Genomic DNA, 11802 nt, shown 5'->3' with positions numbered 1-11802 from the left:
GGTGGTTTCACAGAGCCCATCGCCCAGGCCAAGGTCCCCTAAAGGAGAAAGCTGAATTTTGTAAAGATGAGGGGCAGGGTTTGGGGGCTGGGGTGGTGGTGGGCACATCCTGGGTACCTGGAGACCAAATGCCCATATGCGTGTGCCCCTGTCTCAGGGTCGTGAGGGTCCCCAGAGTCACAGCCTCTGGGAATTAGGGGGTTCCCCAGAGCCTGCGCCATCCTCTTGGGGCCGTCGCACCTCGCAGGGACGCAAGGCGGGGGCGGAGGGGGGAGTGTGAGCTACAGGTGCGCTCTGGGGCCGGCCACGAGAGGGGTCGCAGGGCGGGCACGCGGGCAGGGTCCGCCCCCCCTGGCGTCCCGGCCCCCGCCGCGGGGGACAGCGGGGCTCCGTCTAACAGGCAGTCTTCTCGCAGGAAAAACTACGGGACGAGGGGGCCGGGGGAACAAGGAAGAAGGGGCTGCTTTCGGAAGCTCCCCCTAGGCCTCCACCCCTCCCCCAGGGTTCCCTTCCCGCAGCGAGGCTGGGAGGGGTCGGCCCCGCGCGGGGAGGGGGCCGGGGCTGCGGGGACTCAGGCGATTGGCCCGGAGCCCCCCCGCCCCGCCCGCCACCAGCTGCTCGGGATTTGGCGTCGGCGGCTCCGGGCTCGGCTCCAGCTCGGCTCCGCGCGCCCCCGGCCGCCCCCGCCCCGCGGCCGCCGACCTGCTGCTCCGGCGCCGCGGCCTCTTCAAGTTGCCGCGGTCGGAGCCCCGGGCTGGAGGCTGATGGAACCGCCGCGATGTTCGCTCCGCGGCTCCTGGATTTCCAGAAGACGAAGTACGCGAGGTGAGCGGGGGTGGGGAGCGCGGGCGGCGGGTCCGGCTTCCTGCGCCGCCAGCGCGCTCCCCCCGCCGCCCCGAGAATTCAGGGTGATAAATGGACCCTGTCCCCGGCCGGAAGAAACCGGACACGAGACGTCGTTGTCTTTGTGAGTCTCCGCGCGCGGCTCTGCGCCCTGGACCCGGGAGGAGCGCGGGTTGCCCGCGCCTCCGACTTAGCGTGGTGCCCTGGGGCGAGTCGCTTCACCTCTCTGAACCTCAACTTCCAGGTCTCAAAGGCGGGGATAATGAGAGTCCCCACCCCTGGGGTCCCCGCGAGGATTACGTGAGATGATCCCTTCAAAGCACTTTGCACGGGCTCAATCGCTATTCGGCGCTTTTGCTAATGATAAAAGGCGTTGGCCCGCACCGCCCCAGCGAACCCCCGACCACCCCTGTCCCCCGCACCACCCCTGAGCACCCTCCTAGCAAGCAGGAGGAATGGGTAAGGAAACTGAGGCACAGGACCAGGACCTATACATCTTGGCTTTTTCATAGTGGGAAGTCTGTGGTCCCACCTGAACCTCAGTTTCTTCTTCTAAAGTGATTTCACATTGCCGAGTGGAAGCCAAGGTCTTGTCGCTTTGATTCCCAATTAAGGGGCTGGGGGGAGGGGAGGGAATATTAAGTTCCTCAAAGATTTTGGCGGGGTGGGCTTGCCTGGAAGCTGGATGAAAACCCTTTTCTAGGATTGCCCCTTCGCCCCTAGGAGTCTTGCGGGAGGACCCACTGCTCTGGGTGTGCAGCCCTAGGCGTCGGCCTCCTGCCCCGGGGAGCCCGCCTTCACCTGCTCTTACCCTCCCGCCAGGCCTCCTGCCTCCGTGGGTGGAGTGGGCAGGTGGTGAGTTGAGCTGGGTTGGCATCCTTTTTGCTGTCACACCTACACAGCTCATTGTCTCCTGGCAATTGTTGAGGGTCCCTGGTCCCATGAAGTCTCCACAAGTTGCTGTCAGATGGAGCACAGCTTGACCCCAGAGGCCGGGCTGAGCTCGGCTTCAGGGCGGGAAAGTGGGGAGGCAGGACTGGGTCCTTTCCCTCTCAGTCTCATCTCTGTTTCCTCTGGTGTGGGGGGGCGTTGTGTCTCCTTCATGAAGTTGGGGAGTCCCGCTGGAAAGGGGTTGCTGGTGGGAAGGCCCGGAGGAACTCCTGTGGTGTTTCTCTTGGCGGGAAGGTGGGAGGGGCTGGCTGCACAGATCTGCGAGGCGGTCTCGTCTGGCGTGGGAACTTGGACTTTCAGAGGATTGTTCTCGAGGGTCCTGTGTGCTGGTGTGAGATGTAAGTTGGTGGAGTGTTCACTCGAAGGGAAGGGAGAAACCCGGGGCTGGAGACTTCAGAGGCGGGGAAGGAGCTCTGTCCCACACCTGCTGTGTGACCTTGGGTAGGCGTCTCAACCTCTCTGGACCTCTACTGGTTAATCCGTTAGACAGGAGGGTTGGTCTAAATGATCTCTAGATTTTGACACTGGTGCTGCTCCCACTGTAACTGGAATAGAGCTCTCCAGCTGGGCTGAGGGCTGGACCATGAACCATTTCTTTCATGCTTGGGCTGATGACGCTTCTACAGGTGACGAGTCCAGTGAGGAAATGGAATGCATTGATTAGAACTATTTCTGTTCCCTTCTTCCTTTTGCGGCCCTTACTACCATCCAGTCCACATATTAGGTCCTTAATCAAGGCTTTGTGATTGAGTGAATTTAATACTATGACCCAGACCTGTCCAATAGAAATAGCATACAAGCCACGGAGGTAGTTTTAAATTTTCTCATAGCTGTTCAGTTTAATGTGTGGCTAATTTCCCATCTCACTGTCATAAGAAGGTGAAAAGAAACAGGTGAAATTAATTATGAGAATATATTTTAGTTACCACTTTATATCCAAAGGATATTCAATATGTAATCAATATAAACAAATTATTCATAAGATATTTTACAGTTTATTTTCAACCACAAGTCTTTAAAATCTGGTGTGTTTTATACTCACAGCCCATCCCAGTTTGAACTAGCTATATTTCAAGTGCTCAATAAACACATGTGGTCAGTGGTTGTCATACTGAACAGGACAGGAATGTCCTCCAGGGTGAGAGATGGGTGTTGGTCTTAGTTCTTTCAGGCTGCCGTAACAAAGTACCGTAGACTGGGTGCCTTATACACAGCAGAAAAGTATTTCTCACCGTTCTAGAGGCTGGAGGTCTGAGATCAGGGTACCAGCAAGGTCGGGTTCTGGTGAGGGCCCTCTTCCAGGTTACAGACTGCCGACTTCTTGTATCCTCATAGGTCAGAAAGAGACGGCGCTAGCTCTTTGGCTTCTTCGTATAAGGGCAGTAATTCCATTCATGAGGGCTTCACCCTTATGACCTAATTATGCCCAAGGGTTCTACCTCCAAATGTCATCACACTGAGGGTTAGATTTCAACATGCGAATTTTTTTTTGGAGGGGGGACACAAACATTCCGCTCTTAACACTGCTCCTGTGTGACGTTGCAAAAGATGCTTTCCGTCTCTGAGCCTCTGTTTCTCAGTGGGTGGTTGTACCAGCTGATCTTTAAGGTTCTAATCTCGAGTCCTTGAATGGTTTATCTACATCCAGGAACATACTTATCATCAAGCTCTAGGAATTAAAGACTGTAGTGTTGGTTCAGGGCCAGGCAAACTGACCAATGGAACAGAACAGAGAGGCCAGAAACAGATTCATGTATATAAAGGCATTTGACTTTTGACAAAGGTTGCCTTGCTGATGAACCCAGTTAAGGATGGTCTATTGAATAAATGGTACTGAGACAATAATCTAGATGGAAACAACGAAACTAGAGTCCTACCTCACACCATACAGAAAAAGCATTTCTAGATGGATTAAAGATTTGCAAGTGAAATTTAAAAAAAAATTGAAAACTTTTTGAAAATTTGAAACAATATCTTTTGGCTATCATGCTAGGTAAAGATTTCTGAAGGCACAAAAAGTTCAAACCATAAAAGATTGATAAACTCAACTACATTAAAAATTATGAATTTTTATTTACCACAAAATGCCAGGAAGACAGGAGAAGACAAGCCATGAACTTGAAGGACGTATTTGCATTTGCAACATATTTAACCAACAAGTAATTAATATCCAGAATCGGGAACTCCCTGGAGGTCCAGTGGTTAGGACTCAGCGCTTTCACTGCAGGGGGCACGGATTCAGTCCCTAGTTGGGGGGCTAAGATCCCAAAAGCTGCACGGCACGGCCAAAAAAAAAATTAAGTAAATAATAATATCCAGAATCTATAGAGAACTGCAATAAGGAAAAGACAGCCCAATAGAAAATGTAAAAAGAGAGTCATTTCAGGAAGGGAGGACACAGATGAGCCATAAGCATGTGAACAGCTGCTCGCTGGCATTGGTGATCGAGGAAATGCGAAATAAGAGTCCATGGGACGCCATTCTTGTATTCAGTATATAAGAGGTCTGACAATACTATTATAACTACTTTGGAAAACAGAAATTACCATGTAAACTTGGACACGGCCACTCTCTTCTGGGTGTCTGTGCTAGAGAAATTCTGCACATGTATGCCGGGGGAGGTGGCCCAGGATCTTCTCAGCAGCACTGTTCAAGGTAAGGAAGAGCAGGAGTCAGCCCAGAGGTCCACGTTGATGGAACCGTATGTACCCATGCAATGGAGCAGTAATCCTGCAAGGAAAACAAGTCCAGTCCCAGGCAACGTGTGCATGAATCTCACAGACGTGTTTGCACAGTAGCAAAACACGGAAGAAAGCATGACTCCAATCATGTAACACTCAAATCCCAGTAAACTGTGTCGTTTAGGAGTGCAGAGAAAAGTACGTGAAAAGTGAGACGACGATGATTCCAAAATCAGGTTAGTGGCTACCTGTAAGGGAGGGAGGGAAAGATACACCGGGGGCTTGTGGGTCCTTGTAATTCTTAACTTGAGAAGAAAAATAAACTGGGTTCCGCGTGTCCTAGAAGGCAGCGAGGTCTCACGTTTCCTGGGTGAGCCCCACGTGGCTCCACCTCACTGCAAGGAAGCTGGGAAGTGTAGTCCACCTGTCTGTCTGTGCCCCCTGCTGCTTCCATGTCCAGAACGGCACCTGAGCAGTTACCAATCAAAATCTGTTGCGTAATACTGGCTGTGTGACTTAGGATGAGCGAATTGACCTCCGAAGACATAGGTACCCTCTTTCGCTTAATGCAATGTGACCTTAAACGTGGGCCACTGTAAACTAACATTATGGTTATAAATGTAACACATGCTCCTTGGAGAAAAGTTTTTCAATTATGGGAAGTAGGTGTAAAGACGAAAGCAGCAGACCTTTGATCCCATGGTCTGGAGATCATCACTGTTAGATGTGTTGACTTTTCTTCCAGGCTTTTTCTGTAGGTACTCTATAGCTAGCATTGTATTCTAATTTTTGAAAGTTGACCTGCCGTAATCCCGTCTCCTTTGTCTTTCATAATTGCTTTGCAACCTCAGCCTAAGGGGGGCTTTTGCTTAATATTCCATGTCGTCATCACACCCTGCTTTATTTTATTATTTCCCACTTTTGGACACTCAGGTTGCTTTCTGGATTCCGCTTCTGTGCACACGCTGCAGGAGCATCTCTGCAGCACATACCTGATCCATTGTCAGTTCTGGGTGTTGGCCTGGTGCCGAGGCTCACCGACGGCCCAGACTATAATGACTTGGTTGGGGACCTGCCCTGCCCCCCCAGCGCAGTTCCTGCCGTGGTGTTTGGAGTTGCTCCTAAGGCCAAAGATCGGGCCCCTTGGGCTTCTCTGGTGGCGCAAGTGGTTGAGAGTCCGCCTGCCGATGCAGGGGGCGCGGGTTCGTGCCCCGGTCCGGGAGGATCCCACGTCCCGCGGAGCGGCTGGGCCCGTGAGCCATGGCCGCTGAGCCTGCGCGTCCGGAGCCCGTGTACCGCAAAAAAAAAAAAAAAAAAAGATCGGGTCCCACTCCTTCCATGGCGGGGTCCTTGGGAAACACAGAAGGAGCCAGGAGCCTGTGCTGTGATTCCACCCTCCTCTTTGTCGTCTTCTCTTGTGCAGGGGACTTTTCCCCTGAGCCTTGCTTTCCTCCTTGTAAGTGAGGTTCACAGGTGGGATGGTGGCAGTGGCCCTGGGAGGCCTTCTGTAGGTTTAGTCCCCGTCCTTCTATCTGAGGTCCCTTCACAGCCACTTAGGACCAGTCCTGCACCAGCCGGGACTCTGAAATTCTGAAGGTCACGGGCTTCGTAAACGTTTGTGCTTCTTGAGGTGATGAAGATGAGGTATGTGAAGCTTCTGGCGAGGTCCTTGGTCTACAGCCGGTGCTCCAGAGCGGTGGCTGTTTATGTCGTTGTTATTGTTATCCAGTCTGTCTCTTTCCAGAGAGGACTCGAGGCAGTTTGTAACAAGCAAGTTTCTCAACATCCACGGGGCTGTCGGAGGAACCCTTCCACCCTGGCAGGGCTTTCTCCGACGTCAGCAGGTGTCTGCCTGGCTGGAGAAGGGGCTCAGGGGTGCTTCTGCCTTGCCGGGCTGCCTGGGGCACGGTCGGCCCAGGGCTTCATGGAGGAGGGGGAGATAGATGACCCACACTTCCTGTACATCGTCTCCTCTGATCCTTGGCCGTCCTGGGAGTAGCGGCAGTTTCTAGTCCTGTTTGGTTCGCCCGAGGCCGTAGAGCAGTTGGTAGGATTCACACCTGGGTTTGTCTGGGCCCTGCTTGTCTGCATCCCCCCCCCCCAACACGACCCTGGGGAATAATCATCATCATCACCCGCAGCTGCAGGGCACGTGTCTCACACGCCGAGTCTCTACTCCCCACTGGACGCGGGGATTAGAATTCCGAGCCCTCCCTGCTGCCTGCACCCTCGCCGGGACTGGAAGGGCTCTGAGAACACACTGTCTGTGCGCCGGCCACCTTTGTTCATTCACTGACAGCCCCGCCCCAAACGCAGTCGGGCCAGAGCAATGTCCCCGCGGAAGCCCACCTGCCGTATGTCTGGTTATTTCAAGTAAAACAACCAAGCTAACAAGCTTCTCAACAAAATGGGTTCTGTCCTCCTTCCGACAACTATACTTCTGTGGTGACAACATTGAGCCCTCTGTAAAACGGTGGCCGTCATCTGATTGAAGACTGGCTGGCATCAAAGACAATTGAGGGGGCTTCCCTGGCGGTCCAGTGGTTAAGACTCCACGCTTCTGCTGCAGGGGGCACGGGTTCGATTCCTGGTCGGGGAGCTAAGATCCCACATGCCGAGTGGCGAGGCCAAAAAAATAAATAAATAAATAGAAAGGCAGCTGAGTGTAGTTAATTTTTACACGCGTCTTTGGCATTCGTTGCTGGGCAGCCTTGCTTGGATGAGTAATAAAGACATAGTTTATTAATTATTATGTATGTCATATGATTTATTTGATTGATTTCACTGCAGCAAAATCATTATCTATAGTCAAGATTTTCACTTATATTTGGGTTCTGTTAACAGTAATCATCTAAAGGCGTTCTGTCGGGAACTGTAGCCCTTGCCACCTGTGGCTATTTAAAGTAAATCTTGGACCTTCCCTGGAGGTCCAGTGGTTAAGACTCTGTGCTCCCAATGCAGGGGGCATGGGTTTGATCCCTGGACGGGGAACTAAGGGCCCATATGCCATGCGGCCAAAAAAAAAAAAAGTAAACCTAAATTTATTAAAATAAAATTAAAAATCTAGTTCCTCAGTCACACCAGCCACATTTCAAGTTCTCTATAGTCACATGTGGCCAGCGCTGCTGTATGGGACAACACAGACATTTAACGTTTCCATCATTGCAGAAATTTCTCTGGAAGAGCACTAGTGTAAGGGATTCAAATGAAAAATGTAATTTAAAAAACCCCACAAATGTAAATTAAAGCAAATGTCAGAAACTGAGAAAAGTTAAATGATGTTTAATTCTAAAATATTCAAAAACTTCTATTAAATTGAAAAGGCAAAATACAGATTAAGATGAATAAGTGTAACATTTTAAAGTCAAACAGTATTTAAGTAAAGCTGAAATATTTTATTTGATGTTTTTTGAAAATGTGATTGAAACCTATCATATGGAAATGAAACTGCTCACATCTGGAGTTCAGTGTCCACCTCATTGCCAACATAAAGAATAGGTAGGAAAAAAAAAAGCATAGGTAGAGAGCAGGCTTATGACTGCCAAAGGGTTGGGGGGAGGGAGAGGGGTGGACTGAGAGTTCGGGGTTGGTAGATGCAAACTATCAACATTTAGAATGGGTGAACAGCAAGGTCCTACTGTATAGTGCAGGGAGCTATATCCCGTGTCCTGGGCTAAACCATAATGGAAAAGGATTTTGAAAAAAGAATGTCTGTATGTGTAAAACTGAGTCACTTTGCTGTACAGCAGAGACTGGCACACATTGTAAGTCAACTATACTGTACTTCAATTAAAAAGAAAAGAACAGGAGTTATGTCTAATGCAAGTTACCTCTAGTCCTGCACATATACAAGTTCAGGAGTGATATGAATTCATTAATGTTTCACATGCTTCTCAGCTGCCATGTGCCCGTACTGGGAATTCCAAGGCAATTCATGAGTGTCTTTGAAACCTGGAAATGAAACAGGAAGAGAAACGAATGGATGCTTGAGGTTACTGGGCTGTGACTCTTTCTTGGGCATCAGCCTATGGCGTTCATGCTGTCTTCAGAGTAAGGCTTTCGCGGATGAATGGCAGTCGTCCCTCCGTACCCGCCGGGGCGGGGAGCGGGGATAAGGGAGCGATTTAGTTCCAGGACTCCCGCGAATGCTGGCGTGTCCGCGGATGCTCAGATCTCTTGCGGGTGTTCCTCCGTATTCGCGGGTTCTGCATTCGTGGATTCAACCATCCACGGATTCAATCAGCCGCGGATCGCGTAGTAGTTTCCATCCCCGGCTGGTTGAATCCCTGGGATGTGTAACCCACGGACGGGGAGCGTGACTGTGGTTTGTCTTCTCTCTTACCCAAGCCTGCCTGCTGCTCACATCTTTCTGGCTGCCAATGCCAGCAGTGGCATCACCCACAAACCTTCACAGCATTTGGATGCAGTCAGTTTTTTAAAAATTACGGTAAAATATGCCCAATGTAAAATGTACTATTTTGACCAGTTTTCAGTGTACACTTCGGCGGCATTGAGTACATTCACCTTGCTGTGCAGCCGGCACCACCATCCATCTCCCAGAGTTTTTCATCTTCACAAACCGAGACTCTGTCCCCGTTAAACACTAACTCCGCCGTCCCCCTCCTCCAGCCCTTGACCCACACCCTTCTACTTTCTGTCCCTATGGATATGATTGCTCTAGGGACCTCGTGTGAGTGGAATCCTACAATACTTGTCCTTTTTACGTCTGGCTCCTTTCACTCAGCATAAGGTTCATCCATGTTGGAGCAAGTGTCAGAATTTTCTTCCTCTTTTAAAAAAAATTAATTTTATTGAAGTATTGTTGATTTACAATGTTGTGTTAATTTCTGCTGTACAGCAAAGTGATTCAGTTATACATATATATATATATACACATTCTTTTCCGTTATAGTTTATCACAGGACGTTGAATATAGTTCCATGTGCTATACAGTAGGACCTTGTTGTTTATCCATTTTATATGTAATAGTTTGCATCTGCTAATCTCAAATTCCCAAGCCATCCCTCCCCCACCCACTCTCCCCCTTGGCAACCACAAGTCTGTTCTTTATGTCTGTGAGTCTGTTTCTGTTTTGTAGATACATTCACTTGTGTCATATTTTAGATTCCACATATGAGTGATATCATATGGTAAATGATAGGGTCTTTCTCTTTCTTTTCTGTTACTTCACTTAGTATGATAATCTGTAGGTCCCTCCGTGTTGCTGCAAATGGCATTATTTCATTCTTTTTAATGACTGAGTAATATTCCATTGTATATATATGCCACATCTTTATCCATTCATCTGTCGATGGACATTTAGGTTGTTTCCATGTCTTGGCTATTGTAAATAGTGCTGCTGTGAACATAGGGATGCATGTATCTCTTTGAATTATAGTTTTGTCCAGATATGCCAAGGGGTGGGACTGCTGGATCATATGGTAACTGTATTTTTCCTTTTTTTGAGGAACCTCCATACTGTTTTCCATGGTGGCTGCGCCAACTTAAATTCCCACCCACAGTGTAGGAGGGTTCTCTTTTTTCCGTGTCCTCTCCAGCGTCTGTTATTTGTAGACTTTTTAATGGTGGCCGTTCTGACCGGTGTGAGGTGATACCTCATTGTAGTACCTTCCTTTTTAAGGCTGAGTGATGTTCCATTGTATAGATTTGCACCCACCTTTTGTTCCAAGGACACAGGACAGGAGATGTGAAGCAGTACTGGTCCTGCCCGTGTTATTCACAAAGTGAACGTCCAGGATGACAGCTCACACTGCCAGCGATGAGTGCTGGATCCCCTGTGACCAAGGTGCTCAAAGTCTCCCTAACAAGTTAGTCTGAGTTTGTGAGAGCAGGACCTCTAAACCCTGATCCACACGTGCTCCACAGATCTATAGCATTGGCATCAGCTAGCACTTGTTAGAAATGCAGAATCTTGGGCTCCACCCCAGACCTATGGAATCAGGATATTTATTTTCATAAGATCCTTCAGTGATTCATGTGTGCGTGAAAGTTGGAGAAGTAATGGATCTAACGGCACAGGCTTAGGGACAGAGTCCCTCTTGTTTAAGGGTAGTACTGCCTGAACATTAATAGGATTATTAGGGTAGGATACATAGCACACCTACTGTCAGCCTTCCCTTGTACCCAGGGCAGACATCACTAATCGATCATGGGATTCAAAATCACTCTTCCCATTGAGCAGAGGGAGCCTCTGATGCCTCAACCCGGGACTCCTGGCCAACAGAGAAGCAAATCAAGAACACGGCCAGGTAGGTGCAATAAGAAGTGTGGATCGAGATTTGGGCGGACTAACTGTCAGTGTCTCAGACTGCTTCTCTGCCACTAATTTTTTCTTGTTAATTGCCACCACAATAATGACATACACCATTTCCTGAGCATTTTGTATGTTCCAGGCTTTGCGCTAGTTGCCGTGTGCATTGATTCTAATCCATTCTGTACCCTGCCAGATAAGTGTTATTGGCCCCATGGTACAGATGAGGCTGACAGGGAGGCTGGTCTGATGGCAGGTGAGAGGGACAGCTAGCTCTAAACTCAGATCTGTCTGACCTACAGTCTGAGTTTTTGCCGATTCCTCCCTGCAGGGAACCCAGCCCTCCCTGCAAGGATCCCCGTGCTGTCAGAGCTCCCAGGCTGAGGTCCAGACCTCTTCACACCCCTCCCTGGCAGCCCCGGGGATCCGTAGCCAGATGAGTGGAAGGGCCACTGGAGTTGACCACGGAGTGCTGGCTCAGCTCACAGAAAGTGTGAGTGTGGACAGTGCTCACCGTGACTAAGTGAAGTCGTTTCTTAAACAGCAGGGCACCTGAGCTTGTTACAGAGTTTAGTGCGTTTAGGGCTCCAAGGGAGCCGGAGCCGGAGGCCAGGTGCCCCCATAGATGCCTCAGTGCCTCTCTGGGTGTTTACCCTATTCTCCGCGTTCACCATCACCTTTCCTTTCCTCACCCTTGTCTCTGTTGGTTTCCTTTGCCTCCTAGTTTCTGCCTTCTCATAACCTCAGTTCCTTCACCTCTGTTGCTTGCTGTCTCCATCTTGCCCCACATTTGAATTGCTCCCTTGGCTGTCTCCCCACGAACCCGGGGCAGTGGAGAGAGCAGGTATGTCCTCTCCACGTTACCTGGGAGTGGATGGCACATAGTAAATACAGTAAGTCCCCTACAGAAGAATGAGTCCCGCCCCGAGAGTGTGTTTGTAAGTCCAATTTGTTCATAAGTCCAACAAAGTTAGCCTAGGTACCCAACTAACAATCGGCTACATAGTACCGTACTGTAATAGGTTTATAATACTTTTCACACAAATAGTACATAAA

General features: G+C 49.7%; 1 protein-coding gene across 2 annotated transcripts in view; it reads left to right on the top strand.

Annotated features, from left to right (window-relative positions):
• Window positions 1-769: 769 nt before the first annotated feature.
• The window catches only part of MMD2 (monocyte to macrophage differentiation associated 2), a gene marked incomplete at both ends in the record, with an annotated part of 48781 nt that continues 37748 nt past the window's right edge, over window positions 770-11802 (top strand). Inside the window, one exon of one of the 2 annotated variants that reach the window (XM_082670586.1) lies at window positions 770-825. In XM_082670586.1, the coding sequence (XP_082526712.1) occupies window positions 779-825 (47 nt within the window). The remainder of the gene's footprint in view (window positions 826-11802) is intronic. The other variant, XM_082670585.1, reaches the window with a different exon arrangement.

Source organism: Grampus griseus (assembly GCF_964374135.1).
Source record: "Grampus griseus genome assembly, chromosome: 14".
In the NCBI taxonomy this organism is placed as follows: Eukaryota; Metazoa; Chordata; class Mammalia; order Artiodactyla; family Delphinidae; genus Grampus; species Grampus griseus.
The sequence above is the reverse complement of the archived record's forward strand: the minus strand, read 5'-3'. Positions and strand labels throughout refer to the sequence as shown.